The sequence below is a fragment of the Chiloscyllium plagiosum genome, unplaced genomic scaffold (genome assembly GCF_037043375.1).
Source record: "Chiloscyllium plagiosum isolate Xiang-an unplaced genomic scaffold, Cpla_swu_hap1 HiC_scaffold_22, whole genome shotgun sequence".
NCBI lineage: Eukaryota > Metazoa > Chordata > Chondrichthyes > Orectolobiformes > Hemiscylliidae > Chiloscyllium > Chiloscyllium plagiosum.
In genome coordinates, this window is record NW_028270160.1 from 10,070,948 (window position 1) to 10,098,040 (window position 27,093).

At 40.7% G+C, this 27,093-nt stretch overlaps 1 protein-coding gene across 2 annotated transcripts in view; it reads right to left on the reverse strand.

Annotated features, from left to right (window-relative positions):
- LOC122561326 (mitoferrin-1) overlaps positions 1-26,778 on the reverse strand; it is a 155,956-nt gene extending 129,178 nt beyond the window's left edge. Inside the window, exon 1 of one of the 2 annotated variants that reach the window (XM_087998735.1) lies at positions 26,206-26,778. In XM_087998735.1, coding sequence (XP_087854861.1) covers positions 26,206-26,550 — 345 coding nt within the window. In that variant the 5' untranslated portion in view covers positions 26,551-26,778. The remainder of the gene's footprint in view (positions 1-26,205) is intronic. The other variant, XM_087998734.1, reaches the window with a different exon arrangement.
- Positions 26,779-27,093: the final 315 nt, after the last annotated feature.

A 27,093-nucleotide genomic window follows, 5' to 3' on the forward strand; every position in this document is an offset into this window, starting at 1 on the left:
CTCCACTACTTCCAATATTAGGGGTTATACATGCTCCATTCCTTGAGCATGATTAAAACTGAGACACTGATTCTTGGTGTCTTAAGGAAGCACAAGACACAGTGAATGGGAAAGGGGAATTGAGGCAGACCATTAGCCATGTTTGTATGAAACGGTGGAACAAGCTGGAGGGTGTACAGTTCAATCCTGAGCACTAGGAAATGAACCTACAAGCTATAACTGGCAGTTTGAAAAGTATGCAAAGTACTATATACTAGCAAGACTTAACAGTTAGAAATCTGAAAATACAAACACCTCCGTTGTATGGAATGAAGACCCAAATGTAAATGTTACAATGAATGATGCTTACCCAGTGCTTCTGAAGTTTTTTAAAATTTTAAACTTTATGGTTGTTTTCCCAAACACAGAAGTATTAGTCTGACTGAGCCAACAGCACAATCACTTAAGTAGCATTCCTGGTCCAGAGTACATGATCAGGCTAATATTTCAGGGGTGCTGTCTTTCAGGCAAGGTGTAAAAACAAAGCTTATTCTCCACCTGCTGAAATAGATTTGCAAGAAGCCATGGTACTACTATCTGAAGAGGAATTATTAGTTCCACAGAAATCTTTTCATGACGCTTGAAGCAGCAATGCTGCAATAAATACAAATGGACTGAAATGTTTGGCAACGGAGTAGAATGAAGGAATGAACACGTACAAAAACAGTGGCTAACTCTAATTTTTATTTTTAAATTTCAGACTTTAGCAGTTGCAGTATTATGCTTTTATTTACATGAAAAGTTAGTCATCTGCTGCAATACCTTAACAGTTTTCTGACTGTGCACTTATGCATCCAACAGTAACTGCATCAGAAGTACCTGATTTTTCCTTGGGAAGTGTTCTGAAGCACTGAGTTGCATTCATAAGTACACAAATTACACGTAGGAACGCAAGAGGGGTTGTGCCAAGAATTGAAATGTTCATTGGCTGAAAGATCAATGAGATAGGTTTTGATCACGTTTTTGAAATCAAATGAGGTAGCAAGACAAAAGAGTTATAGGGAAAACTGCAGAATCAACTGACAAACACTCAATAGCACTAGATTTAAAACATGATTGTTTAAACCTGATGTACAAGTTGTACCTTCTGAAACAAACAGTCGCATTTCAGAGTTCCGTACAATCACTGGTTCAGTGGTATCCCATTTCAACAGGTACTTTAATATTGGTAACCTTTAAATCACTTGCACATATTTCAGATCATGACCTCTCTGTAGCACATTAATGTGGCGCCGGGTTATGAGACGTACACAGGCAGAACCCAATCATCTTTGGATAGTCTGTTTATACAGGCTGCAGTCCAAAGCCCTTACAAAAACATGAATAAACTTTTAATATTTTTGTTTACAACAACTGTGGAAATCCATCATAAACAAAAGAGTCTGAAAGGCCATATCCTCCCACTGGAAGGGAAATTACACTGAAAGCCTCTGATAAGCTTTTGGAATTAGTCCACACTAAATTTAGTGATTTCTGAAAGTTACGGCTCCCATGAATGCAGGTTTCTCCAAATTATGTTCAAGGATAATCTTTTTCTCATTAGAACTTGAAACAAAGCTTTTGATTACACATTTGATATGCAAGTGCAAATGAAAATCACGAGTCAAACAATTCTATCAACCCCTTGTATTCTCCAATCAGTTGCAAACTAAGTTTCTATCCCACACTGAACAGTTAGATTTCAACTATAAAACTTTTAAAAACTGTCTACTCAAAAATCAAAAACATACTTTCCCTACCTAATGAGCTGATGAATCACTGCTTTATTTAAAAAAAACTTGGTCAGGCACAAAGAGGCCTCCAACTGAAGTTAGAATTTTACAAAATGACATTACCACAATACAAACTCTAATGCTGAATAAGCTTCAACCAAATTTTTTATGCCAATTACATGCTCAGTCACTGCAGCAATAATTCACTACCGAATACCAACTTATTACCCTATTCCCAGTCTCTTGTTTTCTCCCCCAACCCACAATATTTACATAAACCAAAAGGGAACGTGTTATAACTAGAAAGGAAAACTTGTTTCAAATTAGAGATTAGTACTGACTTTAGACCTATCTTTTTAGGTAGATAGTTCTGCCTACAAACGTGTGCAAGTCTAACAGCAAAAGTCTCTACTCTAGCCTCAAGCTACCTTTTCTCATCAGCACATGAGCTCAAAAGGGAAAGTCTCAAAAATTTGCAAAATTTCTATTACAAAACATGCAAAAAGTAATTTTTTGATTTAGTTCACATCTGGGCTCAGCTCATCTCAGCAATACCAGTAAACTTTTCACGCACACGTGCATTTGTTGTGACCGATAAGGGATACAATTTTAGCCACATGTAAACAAGATAATTCCCAGATAAGTGCAAAAAAAAAGCTCCCGGAGAATCAGACATGCATTCCTGAAGGGCAAGAATTATGTCATGAACCTGCAATAAGCATGTTTTCTTTTTAAAAAGACCACCCCATTGCTATCTTATATTAACTTTTACTGTCCCACCATAGCACAAAAATCCAACTCACCCAAGCAGTTCTAAAATTTATCACATAATTCCCTACAGGAAGGTCAGTACTAACCAATTTAACTACTCAATTACAGCCTTCAGTAACATGCAATTGGCAAATGAAGCTCATGCTAAAATTCATCCAAGCTGGGGAAAAAGTTATCAGTACCAATTAGAGATTTTATCCTTCCAAATGTGGTCTGTAGCAGTGGTCTGTGCAGCTATGATATACAATCCCACGAGGAAAAATAAGTGTTTCAAGTGCTGATAATGGGAATAGTTTGAAGTGGTGAATTGGCAGAGTGTCAATTACATTAATGTAGCCTCAATACACTAATTTTGGTTAGTGTATGGAACTTAAACATCTACAGCACTTCACATCTAAGAAAATAGGCCATGCTGGTCATTCATTGAAAGCCCATGCTTTTGCAAAGTTACAAATCACAACACCAGGTTATAGTCCAACAGGTTTAATTAGAAGAACTAGCTTTGAGGACTGCTCCTTCATCAGGTGGTTGTGGCTTTTGCAGGCTTCATGGAGGAGGATTTACACCCTCCTCCGCAGAGTGGTTCTCCATTTTACTTTGACGGACCCTTTTCAAATGGATGAGTAATCACAACCAGTCCCCAAGCTCAATTTAATTATGAAAGCATTGCACATGGTGTTCAAATGCTTTTTAGGAAAACATGCGTTCATATTTAGTGTGGTGTGTCACTTCTCACTGCAAAATGTGACTATTGTTCACAGTTGTGGAGTTGGCAGAAACAACAGTACTGGAGGTTCAGAGAAGAATAGGAGCTTTTAAAAAAGCCAACTATGCTCAGACTGCTGCTCCTTTATTTTGGCCATTGGTATGATGGTCTCACTAGCTTAAGGTAATGAAAAAGACTTACTACAGAAGAACCCAGATTATCCAAACGACACTGGCGGGGAGTAGTTTGTTTGGATAATTGGATGTCAGGTAACAGTTTAGCCAATCATTAGGGCCTTGCGACCTTGTTTGGATAGTTAAATTCAGACAAAAATCGACATTTGGATAATCAAGGTTCCTCCGTACATCACAATCCTGTTTAGCAATCCAACTGCCACAGACCACTTCAAAGCTGGCAATTTTCATCCTGCAATGAAGCCCAAAAGACAGGACCAGAAACAGTTTGGAATCTCAATTTCATCAAGTCAATAAACAGCCTTAAACGACAAATGCTAGAACTAATTCACTGTCAGTAGATGGGCGAGCAGACAGACAGCAAGAGCAAAGGAACAGGGAAAGACAGGATAGGAAACAGAAAACAGGGCTGACATACAATTAAAATCAGATTGCCTTGCCTAGAATTTTGGCAGGCACCCACTTGAGAATGCAACAGCAGGACCAATCCAAAGTTCTCTTCAAATGAGAAAAACTCATCACTACATCACCTGACTACAATGTCAAACCAAAAACTTTGCTTGCTGTAACATCTACAGAAAATAGATAAGTTTGATGGTCAATGAAAAATGCAGACATTTATTGCAGGCTCAGCATCAATACGCCAGACACATCTGAAAGTTTAACCATAGTTATGTGCCAAATTGAACAAGGTGGCTCTTTTAATCTAGAGTCAGATGCCATTGCTCCTTTTGAGAAAGGGGAATGCTTGAAGTGAATAAAGCAAGCATTAGATATGGAAACAGTTTTACTTCCATTTATACATCAAATGTGGTTACCACATCTTGAAAGATGCAGTTGTGGGTTATCCTGTCCAAGATAAGGCCTTGCATTAAGATTGCCATCCACTTAGCACAATGTCTCACTTAAGCAGTAGAAAACAGGTTTCTATGCTTTTGGTGGCATGTCAGTTTTTCATACAGTCCCTACAGTGTGGAAACAGGCCCTTCAGCCCAAGTCCATACGGACCCTCCGAAGAATATCCAATCCAGACCTATTCCCCTACATTTCTCCTGACTAATGCACCTAGCCTACACATAAGCAATTATGCATTATGAGCACTATGGGCAATTTAGCATGGCCAATTCACTTAAAATGCACATCTTTGGACTGTGAGGGGAAACCAGAGCACCTGGAAGAAACCCATGACAACACTAGGAGAATGCGTCTGTGTGGAGTTTGCACACAGTCACCCAAGACTGAAATTGAACCCGGGTCCCTGGCGCTGAGAGACAGCAGTGCTAACCACTGAGCTGCTGTCTTAAAACCAATTAAAAACCAGTAACTGAGAAATAGCCACTTTTCAAGTAGAGGCAAGAAACTTAAGGGTAGAGTGACTTGGCAAAATCAATAAGCATCTGTTTCAGAGCAGCAACAATGAGCAAAAAAGTCAGATTCATTATTGGTGGGAAAGATTGAAAATATAAATATTTTACACGCTTAAAATTTCACGAACTTCTGCTTTTAAAAAAAAAATCAATCCCACAACTACGAAGCAAGCAAAGGAGAATAGTTCTTTGCTTCCAATTCCTGGAAACAGTTTTGTTTCAGTTTTGTTACCAGAACTTGGATAAATCTGTCTGGAATTCAGCAGTTATGCCAGGCTGGCAACTTTTTAGACTAAGTCAACACCATGTGATATGAGGTCATTTCCAAAAACACTTGCACACATGCCCAAAGATAGATCAGGAAAATTTCCCTCAAACCTAGATTAGTTGAGGACAATTAATCTCACCATATTGAATCTCACACAGTCATCAAATGTGCACTATTCTCTCATAGCTTTAGGATAACCATTTGCCCTTAAAGCGGATGTAAGCCAAGTCTGCAGGGATAACAGCTGGGGGAGTATGGTTAGCTGACAAAGGGGGGTGGGAGCTGGTGGTAGACATCAGGGAAAAAAGATTCGAGGTCTTACGTGTAGCTAAGATGACCCAGTTGGCCTTTACACGTGGCCAAGTGACTACAGGATAGATGTTACAATCGCTCAATCTGCAGTGCCGCAAGGTTCTTTTCTCACACACGAGATACAATTCGCACACACCAACAGCAGGATGAGGTCACCCTTGGAGATCATGCAAATGCCAATGCCCTAGTCCTTAGGAATCATTATGCAGACAATTTCTTGACTAATTCCCCAAGTCAATGCAGGGGTGACTTACCTCTGGTAAGAATGCATTTCTGAATGGAAGAGATTGAATAATAGTTTAAGTTGACAAGAACGAGGGAGTAGTAGCTAATGACTGTCTAAATGAAGTGTAAATTACAATGGATTGTCATTGGCATTTTTTCATGATTGTCACCCGCACCCAAGACAGTGCAGTTTAACCCTTTATTACCTAATGTCCAGAGAAATATTCCCATTTAATCTTAACTTTACAGTACCATATTGCAGACATTCTTAGGGCTGATCGGGCATAAAGAGTTAGTCATGCGATGCATGACTGAAGATACTCAATAGGATTCCACAAAGTTAGCCAAAGTTACCAAGGGAATGTTCAAAGTTTCAACTTGCAATGGGCAATTCCCCACTACCCAGGATCCTCTACGAAAGTCTTACAGTTACCCAGGACAAAACAGAATCAAACCCTAGTTACCCAAGATTTACTGAAGTGACACTGCAAGCAACTCTCACCAAGCCTTCCTACCAGACATCCATTCCCATCCACACCCCCCCCCCCCCCCTTCCCATCCACATCCACATCCACACCCCCCCCCCCCCCCCTTCCCATCCACCCCCCCCCCCCTTCCCATCCACACCCCCCCCCCTTCCCATCCACCCCCCCCCCCTTCCCATCCACACCCCCCCCCCCCCCTTCCCATCCACCCCCCCCCCCCCCCTTCCCATCCACACCCCCCCCCCCCCTTCCCATCCACACCCCCCCCCCCCCCTTCCCATCCACACCCCCCCCCCCAAGGGTAGAGTCATCCAAAAGTAGAGAGAGGACACAGGTTTAAAAAAGGTGAGGGGGGTGAGATGAGGACCCAATGGGTGTCTTTTTCACAAAAAGGGTGGCATGCGTAAGGAACAAGCTTCCGGACAAAGTGGAGGTAGTATTTACGATTACAACATTTTAAAAAAGGCATCTTGATACGTACACAAACAGGCGGAATTTAGAGGGCTATGCTGGCAAAACAGGACTAGGTCAGATTGCGAATTCTGGTCAGCGAGCACAAGGGTTTGTTTCCATGCTGTATGACTAACCACGCCACAAGGCCACATTGTCTTCTGCTCACCACCACCCCCCCCCACCCCACCTTGCTAGATTAGTGTGCCCCTAAACTAATAATGCTAGTTCATACTTTGTATGCTTTCAAGAGTGAACTATTTCACTAAAATCAAGTGACTGCAAGGATCAAAACTTTCACTATCTGCAACACTGTTTAAAAAAGATAAATATACAATTTATAGAAATAGGAGTACCTTTGACACTGCATTCTAAATTTGAAGTAAGCCTCCCTTAAATGTTAAGACAGCATTCGACAGTTGGGAATAATTAACACAATTTGGGCTACAAGTCATTGAAAATTTACATTAAGGTAAATTGTTGTAGGTCAGAGGACATACTGAAGAATTAACTGAATTAAACAGTACAGGGAATTTTTACAATCAAAATCCTTGTTTTTGCAAGATTGAGGAACATAAGCTTAAAAAAAACACTTTCCACAACCCAACGTTAACTTTACTGTTGTCCAACCAAGATTGAAAAGGAACATCAAACGTACCAGAATTTTCATGCAAGGTGGTTATACGGTGAAGTTTCACCACACCTTAATCATGGATTGCTCTATAGCTTCCAGCATTCATCCAATATCTCGTCCAACTAGTTATTCAGTCCAAAAGGGCCTAATTTCTATTGCAGAGGTTTTTATTTCAGTGGCATTACCTTGTATGATTACTCTCCCACAGATCTAATTAGCACAGAACAGATTTTCCGATTGCAAAATTCAAGCTTCGCAAATCATTACGTAATTCCGGTGGTTGAATTTAAACAAATTTTTACATTTAAACACGCATTGAAATACAAAAAAGGTTGTCAAAAAAAAGACCTTGTTTAATAGTTGGACAGGTGTGGTACTCTGACTAAAATGCCAGCCAAAGTAATCTATGGATTCAAGAGCTGCATAATTGTGGAACTGCATCTAAGAGTACTGCTGGATTTTGTGGGAGATATGGCTGTTCTGTTAAATAATTTATAGGTTAAGGATTCTAATGGCTTGAAAGAGTTTTATTTTAAAACTACTAGCAGGGATTAAGTTAAATCACCTGCTACAAAAAATGAAAACCTAAACAGCACCTTCGATTGTGTAGACCTGGCGTTTTGGGACAACAAGCTTAGGACAAGAGGTTCAGTCAGTATTTAACTAATATATTCAGAGTACAGTAATACAATGTCAAAAATCTAACCAAAGTGTAGTTGATGTTCATTAATTACAGAACAATACACACACCACTGTCTTCCGTTTTGCATGACAAATGCACAATGAGCCTCACGTATTTATGCTGGCAAGAGAGATAACATGGAAAACAAAAATTTATATCATGCATCCAGTCAGCTTTCTAGGTAAAGACAGCTCTGCCAATAGAAAATACTCAAGCTAAGTCCAAGTGAAAGCATTTTAAACTAACCACTAGTGAATGCTCATTACTAGACAAACCATGCACCTTCAAAACTGAGGCGTTCAACAAGGTTCCCCAAGGGAGACTGGGTAGCAGGGTTAGATCTCACTGAACACAGAACTGGCTCAAAAAGGTAGAAGACAGAGGGTGGTGGTGGTGGCGGAGGGTTGTTTTTCAGACTGGAGGCCTGTGACCAGTGGAATGCCACAAATGGCCAGAAGGAGGCTACCTCATTACAATGCGATCTTGATCACATGGGCCAATGGGCAGAAGAGTGGAAGATGGAGTCTAATTCAGATAAATAGGTGCTGCTGCATTTTGGGAAAACAAATCTTAGCAGAATGTGTACACTTAACGGTAAGGTCCTAGGGAGTGTTGCTGAACAAAGAGACCTTGGAGTGCAGGTTCATAGCTCCTTAAAAAGGGAGTCACAGGAAGATAAGACAGTGAAGACGACGTTTGGTACGCTTTCCTTTATTGGGCAGAGTACGGAGTAGAGTTGGGAGGTTATGTTGCAGCTGTACAGAACACTGGTTAGGCCACTTTTAGAATACTGCATACTATTCAGGTCTCCCTCCATTCGTAAAGATGTCGCGAAACTTGAAAGGGTTCAGAAAAGATTTACAAGGATGTTGCCAGGGTTGGAGAATTTGAGCTATAAAGGAGAGGTTGAATAAGCTAGGGCTGTTTTCCCTGGAGCAGAGGCTGACCTTATAAAATCATGAGGGGCATGGATAGGGCAAGTAGACATGGTCTTCTCTCTGGGCTGGGTGAGTCCAGAACTAGAGGGCATAGGGTGAGCAGGGAAAGGGACAAAAGGGACCTAAAGGGCAACTTTTTCATGCAGAGGGTGAGGAGTGTGTGGAATAGGCTGCCAGAGGAAGTGGTGGAGGCTGGTACAATTACAACATTTAAAAAAGGCATCTGGATAGGTATATTAATAGGAAGGGTTGGGAGAGATTTGGGCTGGGTGCTGGCAGGTGGGACTAGATTGGGTTGGGATATCTGGTCAGCATGGACAAGTTGGGCCAGAGGGTCTGTCTGTTTCTGTGCTGTACATCTCTATGACGAATGATTAATAGCTATTTTACATCTTGCACATGTTCCAACTTGCATACAAATTGACTTCAAAATGGACTCTGAAGCAGAACCTGTTTGCAACCTAGGGAATGCAGGTAATATCTGCAAGACAGAGGGAAGGGAGAATATTCTTATCCAAAACATTAGCATAAAAGAAAAAAAAGATACTCCAGCAGTATTCATGGGCTCAAAAGCTAAGGATGAAATTTGAAGGGACAATTTTTAAAAATTGGCAAATACCTCTTGCATCCATAGGCAGCGTGCATTCAAAAAGCGATTTACAATTCCAAAGAATGGAACTATAGAAAGGCACATAACACCGAACTTCATTGTATACTCAATGAATTGTTTTAAGCATCAGATACGCCCAATTACATGTGCACACTTGGAAGCATTACAGGTCACAGAAAAAGGACATCATATAACTTCACTCAAATCAAGTTGCATCACTAAACAGTTAAGCTATCTATCTATTGTGGTTCAGTTGGTAGCACTCGTGTCTGAATCAAAAAGGTAAAATCGCTCAAGACCTGTTCCAGAGACTTGAGCACAAGTCATTTGTGATGGAGGGAATGTGGACTGTTACAGGAGATGCTAAACTAAGGTGACAATTTGTTCTCAATTAAAATATCCAATGGCACTATGCAAATGAGTTCAAACATTCATACCACTATTTATCCCAACAAACTAGATAATCCAATACTGTATAACTGTCCATGAGATCTTGTTGTGTATTAAGTGACTATTGTGGTTCCTCAATGCCTATTTACACAATATGCTGTACAGTGCTTTGGCTGTCCCAGGGTCATGAAAGGCACATATGAGTCCTCATTGTTTCCTTTACAAGTCATGAACAATGTTCAAATATAGCTAAAATAGAGGTTGATGGAAATCTAAAACAAGCACAGAATGCTGGAGGAAGTCAGGTCAAGCAGCATGTGCGCTAAGGAAAACATGTAGTTAATGTCAAGTCCCAAATAAAATTTCGACAATTACTAAATATTAACTGGGATATTCTAAACTGGCACTGAAGTACTCTTGAGCTATATACTGTGCAATGCATATTTAGTTACAGCATGTTTAACAGTCCACAGTCACATCATCCAAACACTAAACGGTGGAAAACAAAATAAAAATCATGCTCTGATACAAATCTGTAGGAAGATCAGTGGAGACATCTCTTCCATTCCTACCTGCTTTGCCTCAACCAATATTGTATCCACACAAAGTGCGCCGTAATCTGGCATGTTGCAACTTTACTGCATCTACCATGGCACTTGACCATACTTTTGGTATGTCCATATCCACAAACTATCTTAACAGATTTTGCAGTGAACCAATGAAAAAGGATGGTCAGACACCAAGACCCCACACAATTCTGACTTGGAACTACATTGGCGTTCCCTCACTTTTGGAGGAGAGGAGTTTAGAAGTGTCATATTGGATTTTACACATTAATTCTCTCTCTACACATACTGCAAGATCTAATTACCCCAAACTAGTTGTTTTGCACTAAAACCCCAATTAGAACTCAGATGAACACAAGTACACTTTGCAGTTTTAATCAAGCACTATTACAGTAGAATCTGCACAATGAATTTTAAAACAATTGTCTGTGGGAGTTCTAGAGATAATATTATCAATAGTAAACAATAATACTACACTTTTGTTGAAAAATATAAAAGTTTGCAAGGAGAACACTGTTCCTTCATCAAAACATTACAATGCCATTGTTTAAACATACACAAGAAATGACTTCAGTGTTATAACATTGTAATATCCTCAACACTAATTTGCACTTAACCAAAACAAATTATTCAGTCATTGTTTTGATTGTCTTTCATGCGATAGCAGTACTAAGGCCAGTAATTGTTATTCATCCCTTTTAGACAACTCTTCAGGTTAAGTATATAGTGCATAAGGTCAATCAACTGCCATTACTTTTAAATTGACTTATTTTTAACAAGTACGGTTAATTGGTCATGTTGTCAGTGAAAGTTTGTGTAGTTCCAAAGTCAAAGGATGTAATAAAAGGACAAACCTCGAAGATTGAAACAGGGACTGAAAGGAATCCCGCACAACGGTCTTAGAAAATACCCATTTTATGTCCAAATTAAGGAAAAAGCAAACCCTGGTCCAATGATTATCCACATCTAAAAATACAAATATGCAACTCAATCATGACAAAAAAAAACTTACAACTACTGCTACTGGGTCTCCTGGGAAAGGACTTCTGTTGGTCCAATTCATTACATTCTATACTACTACAGCAATGTATGATACTAAGTTTACTGCAGGACATCTTTCTCCGAAGAAAATTTAGCTTTTTAACAGCAAGATTAAAAATAAAATGCAAAACCGGTCAATTTATCTCCTCTCTCACTTCACCACCCATAGTGCCAAATACTTTTGATCAAGTAGCAAGTCAATTGTGCTTTTTCCCCACTTCAACATAGTCATCACCATTCATTATGCAGTATCTGCTACACTGGGGCTACTGAACAAGCTGGATGGTGACTTTGCAGAACACTAACTCATTGTGGGTGTGTTATCAAGCTTTTTGTGGTTGCCATTTTAAATACACAGTCTTGCTCTCATTGTTCTCGGCTTGGTTTACCGATTGGAAAACACTTTCATTAAGCTCAATCAGGTGCTTAGATCTGGAATTTCAAAAAGCAATATTTCAGAATTAATCTTGTCCCCAATTTTGCTTCTCTTTCTAAAAGATGCTAGTTTGAGACTTTTTTCAAGTTTGACAGGTTTTTGACATTGACATAGTATTTTATGCAATTTCTTCACTGCAATCACCACCACTCCCTTTGCATTACGCTCCATAACTTGGTTTCATTTAGAGCCAGAGATGTATAGCACAGAAACAGACCCTTTGGTCCAACTCACATGCTGACCAGATATCCTAATCTAGTTGCATTTGCCAGTGCTTGGCACATATCCGTCTAAAACCTTGCTATTCATACACACATCCAGATGCCTTTTAAATGCTGTCGATCTCTCCCACCCGGTCCTCTATCTTAGGACCTTCCCTCTATCTTCATACTGAAAAATAAATATTTTCCCTTTCCAAAAGAACTGCCAAACTTGAGCACTTCCACCACTTTAAAAACCATCTCTGCTTCTCCCATTGCTTATTGTATTACTTTCCTTAACCTCCTGTTGAGCCAGAAAACGTTCAGATGCAAGGGAGTGAATACTATGAACAGAAAAAAACCTTAGTTTTAAAATGTGCCAGTCTTGACTCAATGGCAGTTATTTGCAAATGCCTGAGAAATCACAGAAATAAGGCTCATTAGCAGAATACTAATGACATTTTAGCACAGGACTAAGGATTATTGGTACTAGAATATACTTGTTCAACATGCTAAATATATAGTTCTGCAGTCACAACTAGATATCAAGATCCTAATAAACTAAACAAAGGAAATCTATCCTAGGAACTACCTCAGAAGTCTGGGTGGTCAAATCATTAAATTTGCAAACAAACAGGGTGGAAACAAAAAAGGTAACAGCCTACCTCCCAAAAAAGGTGACAGAACTAGATTCATCATGGTTACTTATTTCTCAGCAAAAGGATAAAAGAAGGAATTTAGAGTTTTGGAATTAGGTGGAGAACTCCTTCAGAGACTGCACAGGTAACATATGGGTACAATACTGAATACAATTCTCTAGTAAAGAGCTAACCAGAGATTTACAGATATTTAGGTTAACTTCTATACTTGCAGTTATAATAGCGTTTTCTTAAAAGATTTTCCTGTCATCTTCAAAAGGTTTATCTATGTGTACCTCAATGGTTTTGCAGGCTATTCAAAACTAATACATAACTGCCCATATTCTTCCTTAGAAAGGATTATGCACTGCATTGTTACTGACATCTGCCCATTTTGGACAGTGAGGACTGCAAATGCTCAGTGTAGTGCTGGAAAAAGCACAGGTCAGGCAAAAATCAGAGGAAGGAGAGTTGACACTTCTGGCATAGGCCCTTCATCAGCAATTTGGGGGGGGAGAGGAGAAGGGGGTGCAAGGGGGCAGAGAATGAAATAGGTGGTGGTGGGGACAACAGGTAGCTGGGACTGCAATAGGTACATGAAAAAGGTGGGGGGTTGATGGTGATAGGTCAGAGAGGAGTGTGGAGCAGATAGGTGAAGAGAGATGGACAGGCAGGGTAGTTTGGATCTGGGATACGGTGGGTGGGGTGGGGGGGGGAAATGATGAAAGCCACATTGATCCCATGTGGTTGGAGGGTCCCAAGACAGAAGATGATGCTTCCTCCAAGCATCAGGTGGCTAGCGTTTGGTGGTGGCGGAGGCCCCTTCCTGGACCTCCATCTCCATTTCTAATGCCTGACTCAACATGGACATATCCTTCAAACCCACCAGCTCCCACAGCTACTTGGACTACACCTCACCCCATCCTGCCTCCAGCAAAAAACGCTATCCCTCACTCCCAATTCGTCCACCTCATCTGCTCCCAAGAGGACCGATTCCACCACAACATCCTAGATGGCCTCCTTTAATTTCCTCTTCCACCCTCCAATTCCCACACGACCACTCTTGAACCCTACACCTCCAATCACAACAAGGACAGAACCTGCTGGTCCTCATCTGCCACTCCAACCTCCAAATACAAACACCTCATCCTCTGCCATTTCTGCCACCTACAAAACAGACCACATCAATTGCCCTCCCCAATCTGCATTCTAAAGAGACATTCCCTCAGATTCCCTTTAGATGCACACACGCCACCCTCCACTCCCAGCACCTTCCCCTACCACTGCAAAACCAAGTCACCTCCAAGGCCCCAAAAGGATCCTTCCACAGAAATTTACTTGTACTTCCACACGTCATTTATGTCTATTGCACTCTACACTGGGTAGACAGGACACCAACTTGCTGTACAGTTCAGAGAACATCTCTGGGACACACGCACCAACTGCACCACCCTGTGGCCAACCACTTAAACTTACCTGCCACTCTGCCAAGGACATGCGAGTTCTTGGCCTCCTCCACCACTGAACTCCGGCCACCTGGGAGGAAGAATGCCTCATCTTCTGCCATGGGACTGCCCAATCACATGGGATCAATGTGGATTTCAGCAGTTTCAACAGTTCCCCTGCCCCCATCTTATCCCAGATCCAATCCTCCAACTCAGCATCGCCCTCTTGAACGATCCTGTCTGTATCTCCCACCTATGCACTCCATCCTCCTCAACCTATCACCATCACCCCCCCACCTTCATCTGCCTGTTGCATTCCCAGCTACCTATCACCCCCAGCCCCACCCCTTCCCCAAACCCCTCAGGGGCCTTCTCATTCCTGAGGGAAGCTTATACCTGAAACAGACTCCCCTGCTCCTCAGATGCTGCTTGACTGGCTGTGCTTTTCCAGCACCACACCTGGACTACTTACTAATGTGGCAAGTTTTGATTTTTTTCTGCATCTGTGGCACTTGATCACTTTTCAACAGTCCACAAACATCAGGCACATTTAAGGTGTTTTGTACTGGACCAATAATAGGTGGTCAGAGGCTTGCAATTCCTCTCCAAGACAGAATGGTGCATGGCTTGGATGTATGTTGCCGTTCCTTCACTTTTGCTGTGGCTAAGTAGTAATACAAATAAGTCTGAGACAACAACAAGTGATGGGAAAACTAGGAAATATGAAAAATTAACTTCATGTTTTACCCAAAGGCGTGTATTTGTTAGAAACTAATTAAAATGTGGGGAACCAACAAATTTGAAAAGATTTGGAGCTCAGATTGAGCTTCTGGATGGAGGTTTGCTCGCTGAGCTGGATGGTTCATTTCAGACGTTTCGTCAACCTAGTAGGATAGAGTTCCGGTTGGAATGCCATGCTTCTAGGAATTCTCGTGCATCTGTTTGGCTTGTCCTAGGATGGATGTGTTGTCCTGAGTGGAAGTTGTATCTTTCCTTATCTGTAAGTAAGGATACTAGTTAGAGAGGGTCATGTCATTTTGTGGCTAGTTGATTTTCATGTATCCTGGTGGCTAGTTTTCACTAATATAGGGTTTGTTACAGTCCTTGTTTTAAAAAAAAAGTGGAAGGACTGGAGGCCCACTGAAGGGGTTACCTAGTAGTGTGATGAAACGTCTGGAAATGAACCTTCCAGCTCAGCGAGCAAAGCTACATCCAAATGTGGGGGATACACATCTCAAAACTGCTAATGGAAATGGACTCATTTTAAGCTGGTTTGTTGCTTGGACAGAAACGGTCCTGGCATAAAATCCCGAGAGTCCTTTAAAAGATGGCATCTTCAAAAAAAAAAGGTAAGCACAGATTATGCTCTCTTCAACATTGGTGAAATTTTCAGGCACATGCCTGGGGTAATAAAGACTGAGGCAACTGCAAGTTAGAAAAGCAAACCTTTCATCTCCAAATAGACTTGTCAAATTCCTTTTCTGCATCTAGAACCGTTAGAACCATACCAGGCCCCAATTATTCCATATTTGCACCTATTACCTACAAAACAAATAGTTCACTTTAACTTAGGCACCTTTGAAATACAAGATACATCATTCCAGGCCAAAAATTATTAGTGGTAGACATTTTGCTCTGAAGTTTGAGCTACTGAATCACCTTTGGTGTACAAACCGACTTGTACACCAATTTTTCCCGAGCTTGCCTTTCAAATGGGAAATAATTCAAGGTCTGCAAACAACAGTGCAGTACCTATTGATACTAAGAAATTTCACCTTCCAAATACATTCTTGAAATTATACAGGATGTTAAATTGATTTATGCAATGTTGTCATTTGAAAAATCAGATTTGCAAAAGCAGTTTTGACTACGATTGCATTACCAGCTTTGGTCATATCCTGAACCAAGCTCTGCATACTTTATCCCCCCCAAAAAAGCTCAAGATAATCTCTTTGGGGAATGACCCAATTAACAACAAATATCTTGTCCTCATCTGCTCCAGTGCCCAACAGCTGGGGAATTCATGCATTAGGATATGCAGGAATACGATTAGGAAAGGAAACTAAATTAAAACGAGCATGTGTTCTAACAGTGACCATACCAAGCAAATCTCTGATTAAACTATGGGATTTCACCACCTGTGGTTCTACCAAATGCTTCACCTGCAAAAAAAAACACCAAACGTTACTTCAAAAATTTTTGAAGTGGATTTTGCAGAGGCCTGGAAGCAGGCTGCCAGAGTGACAAGCTAATTAATTCAACAGACCAAAGGGTCAAAACCAAATCTCTTTGTTAGGTGTAGCTGTACACTCCAACATGCCTGTAAGCCTACTAGCCAAAGAAATGTTCAAGTGTTAAGACCAGATCCACTTTAAAACACTATCACAATGGTTCAACCCGACAGAATACCACAATGAAATATAGACCATTTCATTAAGCCTTCTCTGCATTGCTACTTGAGACATTTAAACCCAAAAGCACAATGCAGTTTAGAATGTATACCAGTAGAAATTCTGATGGCACAGTGCAAAATGTTTTCTGAAACTCAGTGTACTCTTCCAACTCAACTTCATGAAAGTGGAGAATACTCAATTGTCTGAAAACAAAAATTCCAGTTTTAACATCCCTTACTATTAAGAACCTAAGCCTATTGTCCACAAAATTCAGAGACAATGGATAAATGCAAGGTGCTGCATTTTGGGAAAACAAATCTTAGAACGTATACACTTAACGCTGAACTCCGGCATGTTGCTGAACAAAGAGACCCTTGGAGTGCAGGTTCATAGCTCCTTGAAAGTGGAGTCGCAGATAGATAGGATAGTGAAGGTGGTATTTGGTATGCTTTCCTTTATTGGTCAGAGTATTGAGTACAGGAGTTGGGAGGTCATGTTGAGTCTGTACAGGACGTTGGTTAAGCCACTGTTGGAATATTGCGTGCAATTCTGGTCGTCTTCCTATTAGAAGGATGTTGTGAAACTTGAAAGGGTTTAGAAAACAATTAGAAAGGATGCTGCCAGAGTTGGAACATTTGAGCTATACAGGGAGGTTGAACAGGCTAGGGCTCGTTTCCCTGGAGCGCTGAGGGGTCACCTTATAGAAATTTAAATCCACATTTTGGGTAAAAGCTCATCAGGTTTGAGGTTTTGCCCGAAACTTCAATTTTCCTGCTCCTCTGATGCTGCCTGACCTGCTGTGCTTTTCCAGCACCATTCTAATCTAGACTGATTTCCAGCATCTGCAGTACCCACTTATGCCTTATAGAACTTTATACAATCATAACAGGCATGGACAGGATAAACAGACAATATTGTTTCCTTGGGAGGGTGTGTCCAGAACTAGAGGCTTTAGGTTGAGGGCAAGAGGGGAAGATATATAAAAGGGACCCAAGGGGAAACTTTTTCCGGGCAGAGGTTGGTGCACATATGGAATGCTCTGCCTGAAGAAATGGAGGCTGGTACAGTTACAGCATTAAAAAAGCATCTGAATGGGTACATTGCTCGAAAGGGTTTAGACTGATATGGGCCAAGTGCTGGCTAAATGGGACTCGATTAAATGAGGATATATTTGGTCAGCATGGATGAGCTGCAATAAATAAAGGGTCTGTGTGCTGTACATCGATGATTCTATGACAATACAACCAAAGTCTAAAATACTTCAAAGTTAAGTTTAGAAAATAAGTTGCATTGCTCATAGATGGAGAGCCGTGTGCAGTCACCAGATAAGAAATTTACAAAACAAGACCATGAAACAAAGGGGGGAATCTGAGCATTTGCCTGGTCAGAAAATTAGCTATACTGCACATTGTACAACTTATTGTACATACAAGGTGCCCACTTAAAAGAAATTTCAGTTTCCAAACAAAGGATTATTGCAAAGAACAGTTAATTTTGAATGCTTCCACCTTCTTAGCAAAGGGCACTACATACAGTACTTGTTTCCAGATGGGTACACCTCTGTCACCACCTAATGCTCCCAGAATGTAAGACAGTGATAGCAATTTGTTGCTGGCAATGGTTACCAGGGAAACCAAAATTTTTGGTATGGGGCTGTGTCGGAGGGACTAGGTAAAAATGCACCCATCAAGCCAATATCTTGATTTAACAAGGTCTTCAAAACATTAAGGCTATTAAATAGGCAGTCACTAACATACATTGGTGTAGCATGATTAAAACTGGTTTGTTTTCACAAATAAGCTTTGCAAATTGAGAAAAATTAACATACAATTAAGTCATTGCCAAGTAAAATCAAATTCTAAATTGCAATTTTCCATGAATGTCTTCTGTAGCTTGCTCATAGCAGTTCGCGAAGTCATGCATTAAAAATTAAAGAAACAGCTGACAATGCAACTTAGAGGGAAAAAAATCAAGTAAACTTAAAATCACTGCAGACCACAGACAATATTTCTATCTTTAAATTGCGATAAACTTCAACTGATCTGTGCAGTAAATAATTTACCAGTAATCCAAGAACTGCAGAAAAAATGTTGTTAAACCAATAGCTCATGAACCAGCACACTTGATAAACCAACAAGAATTGTTTTTACTGAAATTTTAGAAAAAAAAAACTAATTGGATAGAATAATACAACATAAATATACTTAATCAAATGGCCACATTAAATATCAATAGTTGATTCAATTTGGAGTCAATTTCTCCTCAAATATTGCAATCTACCACAATGTCTGGAATAGTCAGTTGAAGGCGTGAGCAAGGAGGCTTTCTGCTGTTAGGTTTTACAGCAAGGCTGCATTATTTATAGTATAATGCAGTTTAATAAAGTATAACAATGATGTATGTATCCCCTGTATTAAGTTTCTTTTGCTGTGCAATTTTAAATTCAGTGTGGACTAATCGGTACCAGTTAACAAAATGTTTGCTATTATGTCTTCAGCTGAAAGAAAAGCAGTTGCAACTTCTAGGAGTGCAAGTCTTTTAGACAATGGATAAAAAAGATTTCAGAAAATTAAAGAGGCAATAGTGTACTGTGCTCCTCTCACCTACCAACTGTAGCAATTGAGGATTACTTTCTAAAAGAATCAACTTATACTACAAGAGGAGAATGATCACTTGGTCACAATTACTGATCTGTAGACCAGGAATTTAACGCTTTTCCTACACAGGAAAATGTTTAACTGCAAATAAACAAACTGCCCAGCTGATAGCCAGTGGTAAAGCAGCAGTGAAGACGGCTGGCAAGCCCAGCTGATTGTTAAGAAAGCCTAGCTGGTGGTTAGTGCGATCAGGTATGAAACAGCTTACAAGTGAAGCAGCAGTCAGTGCTGTACAGTTGACACACCTTGGGAGGACTTGTGCAGCAAGCCCAGAGTGCTGGCCTATGGCTCAAGGTCGGTCTGCAATGCTTAACTTTTAACTCCATTATTATACTAAGAACTGCAGTGCTGAACTTTAATTTTTTCCTATTTTTATATCTAAAGTATCTTTGTACTTAAGATGGCACCAGGAAGGCTAAGTGCCATATTGTACACTTCATCGTACTCCTGTACTTTAGTACAGGCAACAATAAAACCTACATCTGAATCAATGTAAAATGTAAAAACACTAATCTAGAGTTGTGTATGTAACCTCATCCTAATTCATAGTTACCAAGTGAGTTAAAAAGTTACTGATTTTCAAGATGGCAGCAGCAGGTAAGCAGCATCTGGGTTCCTGGTTGCATCTGCTCCCAGCACCAGGCCAGTCACATCCTTCTTTGTCCTTTTCATTCTGTTAGACGGCACCAATGGAGGAAAGCAGCATCAATGGCTGTGGTGGGCACAGAACAGTGCTCCTATTCGCAGCAATGACAGCAGCATTGGTGGGCCCAGAGCCCATTCCAGAGACCCCAGTAAAGAAACCGGAACCCAGGTAGACAGAACCTGGCTGATGTCAAGCAGAGCAGATTAGGAACAGAAGATATTACATTAAAAAGATTAACTTTCAGTATTTAGTTAAAAATGGTGCCAGAAACATGGCAGCAATTAACTTTAAAAAGTACTTGCAACAATAAATAATTCAATTCAATACAGAACAGCAAATTCCAACAATCATACAAAGATGGCAAAGGTCAACAGCTAGGCCTTCAGCCAGTTCACCAGTAGTATTATCAATTGACTCATATCATTCACCCTGTGAATATATCAAAGTTTGCTCTCATTCTACAAGAAAAGCAAAATCATTTTGCATGATACTATTGGCAGCTTCTTGAAGCATTGTCATTCTTCTTGCCAGCAATAAGAAAACATTTAAAATCTTTCACCTGAATCCCTCATACCCCAATTATATTAACATTATGTTAAAGTGAAGGGATGAACATGTGGATACAATGATCACTTCATGAGATACACAACTCGAGAATGAGAGAAATTTAGCAAAATGGCGCACAAGATGCTTATAGTTGATGTGTACCTGTACAATGTTAAATAGCAAAATCAACATTATGAAGTGGAGTCTGTTTTGTAGCTTTTTGCTGCTTTTAGAAGATCTTACTCCATTTCCAAAGCAAGAGTACTTTTGATCTGCAGCCGGATTTCTTTGATGAATTCAGGAGTGAATGCAATCCTGTAGTAACATTCTGCTGCTCTCTCATTTAGGTGTGAGACAAATTTATGTCTTGTGCTTTCCTTTTATTTCTAAACCACCCATTAGACATTAATTTGGTGACATAACAGGCATGGCTGGCTGTAACTGCACATGTGCAATTTTGCAAATTTAAACAGCAAACTCACTTAAATCGGTCAAATTCCTGATTTGGGCAATGCAGCACTAAAATTACTGAACATAGAGTGAAACGGTTTAAAAAAAAAATTTAAGTCCAGTTTGTATTGGATAAATAGATTCCAATTTATGAGCTGGCCTGGCTAGTGTTTTATTGATCAGGAACACAAGGTTCAACTCATTCTGTAATTCAGATAATTGATTTTGAATCCTTAAAGATAAAATGGCTGTGACTGACAAAACATCAGTCTCTTATTGAGGTGTAATCTAAGGCCTTATCCAAACATTAGGTCTTATTCCTGTTACTGCTATGCATAATTTGCGATTTCTAAAAAAAAAGGTGTTCATCTTCCTTTTGTACTTCAAATCAGTTGTAAAAGAGAAAACCACTGAAATTGATGAGAATGCAAATATGCCAAAAAAATGACTTATCCCACTTTCCATCTCTGCTACACCAGACCCTAGATGAGACCATGGAATTGCTGAATTAGTTTTTAATCTTATATTCAAAAGCTTTCCTCTTGAAGACTACTGAAGTAGGAAAAAAAGAGTTGGATGAGTGAATGCAAAAGTCAGATATGGCAGCTTGTACCAAGAGGTTCATCATGATGTGCAATATTGCAGGATGGTAACTGTCTTTTAGATAATGTTACTCAGATAGCTAGCTTGGGCTGGTTATTGCCAGTACGATACACAAGTGAGCGCAAGGACGGAATAACTGGAGTGCTGACCCGAAGTCATGGCATAATGGTATTATTGCTAGATAGATAGTTATACCACAGTAACCACAGTATACCTCAGTATACCACAGTTATACCATAGTGGGCGGCACGGTGGCACAGTGGTTAGCACTGCTGCCTCGCAGCGCCAGAGACCCGGGTTCAATTCCCGCCTCAGGCGACTGACTGTGTGGAGTTTGCACGTTCTCCCCGTGTCTGCGTGGGTTTCCTCCGGGGGCTCCGGTTTCCTCCCACAGTCCAAAGATGTGCAAGTCAGGTGAATTGGCCATGCTAAATTGCCCGTAGTGTTAGGTAAAGGGGTAAATGTAGGGGTATGGGTGGGTTACGCTTCGGCGGGTCGGTGTGGACTTGTTGGGCCGAAGGGCCTGTTTCCACACTAAGTAATCTAATCTAATTACAGTAATGTCGATTATCCTGCTCCTCAGAGTTTCCTGACCTGCTGTGCTTTTCCAGCACCTCTCCACTAATATTCAAAAGACCTGGGTTCAAATCCTTCTACGGAAGATGGAGGACTTTGAATTCAAAAACAAATCTGGAAGATTCTAATGATGATTATGAAACCATTGTTGAATTGGATTCAACAGTGCCTTTAGTGCCATCCCTACTTGGTAAGGTACTTGCGACTCCGGACCCACACAATGTAGTTGACTCTTACCTGCCTACTGGCCAATTAGGCATGTGCAATAAGTGCAATCTAACCAGAGACGCGCACATGATTAACTCCTGGATTATTCTTTGGAGCCTACACAGGCCGAGTGACTGCTATCCGCAGGGTACAGTACTATTCCTAGCCTATTCACACTTACACTACAAGTTACTTGTCTTCTAAAAGCAGGTTTAATTCGTTCATCTACTGCACACAGCTAAATTCACTATAATGAGAGACGATCAGTGGCAGCATTGCCACAATATAAAACAAACTGAAGATTTTCCCTTCCCAAGCACTGCTGCAACCGGCTATGTCTGCTTTCATACAATTCAGATCAGCACTTCAGTTATTCCATCCCCACTCCCATATAAGTGGTTATACTGGCAACAACAAGCCCAAACTAGCTATCTAACTCAGCACTGCCACATTTTCTACAACAGTCAACACCCTAAGATATCAAAATTGCAAGTCATGATGAATCTCATGGTACAAGCTGAACATTCAATTGCACACACTTTGCACACCGAAGACATGTAAGCTTCAAACAAGCTTTCACCTGTAGACATTACAATGTACAAACCATCTTGCCTCAAGTAAAACAATTCTGACTAGTATAAGTATTTTCTAATGCTAACATGCAAGACCAAGTACAACAGCAACTCACCCTGTTCCAAAGACACTAAACCATTTTGGCCTCTCCTTCCTCTATTTAACATCCAGCAAGTGGTGGTGGCACCAGAATCCTAAGGCATTTTTATTCAAGCCTGAAGACCAAGTATACTGCAGTTATTAGCACACTATGCATCAAGACATCGCAGTGACATCTCACAGGTGTAAAGGAATGCAAGATGATATAAAATATGGCAGACAATTGAGTCCAGCAAGACTCAAGTAACTATCAAATAGTCTGTTTTAATTATGGCAGTTGAGGCTCAAGCATGAACAGGTTACTAAGTTACAGAATAGCCAATATGCAGAGGATTAATACACAATTGTTAAGTATTTTAAAAAATATCATTCAAGCCAGCAAAATAAACCCCAATCATGTTAACTTGTCCTATTGCCAGTATTTTACAAATTGGTGTCTACCAAACTCAGCTGTTCCGAAGGGAATCCACATGGTAATTAAAATTCTGGCTCCAGGACCTCAGACACATTTGAGTTACAGTTTACTTCTGTTGATGTACACAAACAAGCACTATCTGCCCAACAGCAGATTTTCCACCTTTGGTTAACTGTCTGTAAATAGGGGAACAGAATATGCATCGCACATGCAACCACTATGGATTGAACATATTCTGACAAAATAATGTACACCTCCAGTTTGAAAAGGTGAATACTTCTAGCAGGACTGCAACCATAATTCAGCTGACTATCATTTTGTGCATTAGATCACCAACCTTACATTGGAGGCCAAGAGAGTTCATTGAGTAAACAGCTTCTGTAAGTACAGTGTTATGCTCCCATGGTTGCTTATTTTCCATGCCAGAAAGCTTAGTATTCACTTTTTTTGCCCAACATGCTGCCATTGAACCCCACTCCCCTGTAAAAACAACCACGGCCGGGGTGGGGATGTCAAACGCCACAAATCAGATGCACACAGGCAATACAATCAATTCCAAATCAAGCTAATCTCTCAGAACAATACAAATGTAATTGAATTTTAAAAATCACACCACCAGGTTATAATCCAACAGGTTTAAACAGAAGCACTAGGTTTCGGAGCACTGCTCCTTTATCAGGTGGTAATTGAATGTGTGCCACTTCCTGCATGGTTTTTACAAGACTGTTTTTGGGTCAGGTACTCCCGCAATTTGTTATTTTTATGCTCAGCCTTACTAGGTTTGCATAGCCACTTAAAGCAACTGCTCAATAAAGATTTACAATAGCCACAGACTGGAAAAAACTCAAGTCCTAGTTAAATGCCAAATATCTTTGGGGCGGGGGCGGGTCATCCACTCCTGAATTGTGACACTCTTCAAACCCTAATGGGGCCTTAATACTTCAGCATTCATGCAGAAATGCCAGCCAAATACCTTTGATCTGTTTGAAGTGGAAGAATGTTAAAGTATTCACTACCTCAACAGCATTATCTAAGTATCCCAAAACCATGTTGTTAATTTGCAAGTGAATAAGTATACAAGCCCAATTAAGTTCTAAAATATGACAATATTTGCCTAAATAACCTTAAAAACACTGCTACATATACAACTACTATATTTTTGAAGTATAAAAAGGCACTGTCAGGACAGAATGTACTCAGCATATCTCCTCATCAGTCAACAAACAGAGCAAACCCATTAAATATTCACACAAACCTACAGTACAGTGTTCATGTAACATCAACATTCCTTGTACAAACCAAGGAAAGTCTGTGTTAGTTATCAGTATTATACTAACAGAACTGCTTCGCGACATTAAGATGACTGAATAATTCCTCTTACTAAAGTAGGCTTTTGGATAGTAAGCAGATTGGTAAAATAAAAAAAACAGTATAATGAAAATAAATCCACATCAGCTCCTTCTCAAGGACTTAAATACAGGTTTCATTGGGGGAGAAGTTACAATCAGGAAGACTTAAACAGTTAAAGTGTAGCACTTCAAAGGAACAGCAGGTAAGGCAGTGCCCAAAGAGCAAGAGAATTGACTTTTTGGGTCTAAGCCCTTCACTGATGTCGGGGGCGCTGATAGATAGGAGGGTGGGGATGGGGATGGGGAAAGATAGCTGGGAAAACGATAGGTAGATTTAAAACAGATCCCATTTAAAAACAAAATCTCAAATACAGAACTGACGTAATGAGAATTAGACCAAACCAAAAGAATCCTCAATACTTTTTAAAGATAGATTTAAGCTCCAGTGTGAATAGAAAGACCACAAACTGAAGAATGTTGTTTCTACATGGTTTTAAGGGTTTCAACACTTCAAAAGATGAGGAGATGAGATTTGTGTGCTGATGACCAGACAGTAAATGGAACTTTCTCCAAACTTCTTTAACCTACATATCAGTTAAAAGTTAGTACAGCTGTTCAGTTAGTTTTCCCCTTGCTTATAACATGACATTTGCTAGGATTCTCATATCTTTCAACTTTCCTTGTTCTAAAGATATTAAAAAACTCAAGTCAGCAACTCACCTCGAAGAACTCAATTCTCCAAGTCTCAACTGTTCAAAAAAAATTTCTACTTTCATTTTTCACACGAAACTTACAGAGAATGCTAAGTTTACTTTAAGTTCTAATCTTTCCAACAATATTTACTAAAAACAAATAAAAAATGTAGCATTTCAGTTCTCTCAAGTTTATTTAGAAGTTCACCACAAAATTAGACAGCAAAACAGACTGATGCACACTTATGGCTAACTTGTTCCCTCCCTTCAATTTGTACTTTTAGATAAAACTACTTCAATCTGTACAATCCAAAAATCAGAACAGAATGCATCTGGTGTCCTCACTCAGTTATCAAGGACAGCTTCGGAGAAGACGAAAAGAAATACAGTGAAATGTATTGAACACTCCATTCAGAGGGAAACTTAAGTTCAAGCCACCTCATCATTAAAACAAAACTTGGCTACAGGCAGTGATATTCAACCCACTCAACTCTGCAACTTTAAAAAAAAAGTTACACTCCAGATCGTGATTTTCAAAGAAATAAAACATACGTCGAGACAGATGTTGATGCCTTCCTTGAACTTGAGTTAAAATGAGGAACTAATTGTCGGGAATTGATCTCACCCAAGGGATAAAACTGGAAATACTGGTGTTTTGCAGTTTCCTGGTGAAAAGTTGGTGCTGTCTCTGCAAGCTTTACAAATAGACAGAGACAGATAAAGAAGGGTGAAAGTCGCTCCACAAGGTGCACAACTCTAGGCTTTCTTGACAAATACAGAGAAATAAATGCAAAGGAATTGTAATCGATATTTTCTGCTCCCCACCCCCACCCCATTTGGTCAGGCTGCATGGTGAGGAGGAGGAGGAGAGGGAAGGGGGAGCCTGATACCTTGACGCAGTCGATCGGGTACATCACGCAGTGCTCCAGGACACCGGCCACCGCTCCGGCGATCATGTGGGTGGAGGTGGAAGCGGTCTCGGGAAGGCTCTCGTACTCTACCTCACTGCTGCTGCTATTATTATTCTTCTCATCCGAGAAATTGTCCATAATATTTAAAAAACGGCTGGGCGGGGACGGTGGCTTCACCAAGATGTGGAAGAGAGCTGGCGGGGAGGCGAGGGCTGGCGAGCCGGCCGCGATGCTGCTCGGGCTGTTGGCCTTGCCGTTACCGTTGGCGATCGCTTCAGGCCGCTCCGGTACTTCGATCCTCACTCCATCATTTTCAAATTCCATCGGGAAATAAAAGAAAATAAGACGTTTTGTTTTCTTTCGCCTTTATGTTTCGTCCTCTCTCTTGGAATTTTTTTGTTGCTCCCTCACCTTTCCCACGTCGACTTACTTACTTACTCGACGCTCCGGCCTTTTATAAGTAGCCACCACTATCCTCCTCCCTCACGGTCGCCATCCTCGCCTTGGCCGGACTTGCAGCGGGACGGAGGTAAAATGGGGGCCGAGGCCCTGTGACGTACCTCCGATTTCTCAACCCCACCCCACCACACCGCGTACCCGCCCCTTATCCCGCCTCCCCAACTCCGGTTGGGCCAGATCGTTGATGGACATCTACTTCCCCTTTTCCAATGGCGACGGCCTCCGTCCATTATCTCCCTTAGCCCCGCCTCCTCACCTACCGTGTCGAGTGGGAGGGTTTCTCTCGCCAACCCGCGTGCGCTCTCTATCGAACTTGATGGCCTTCCCTCCCTCCACCACTCCGACACCTCTGCGCCAGGGATTGGACACTTGTACCGTCTTCCGGTCATCTTTCCAGCTTGGATTGGC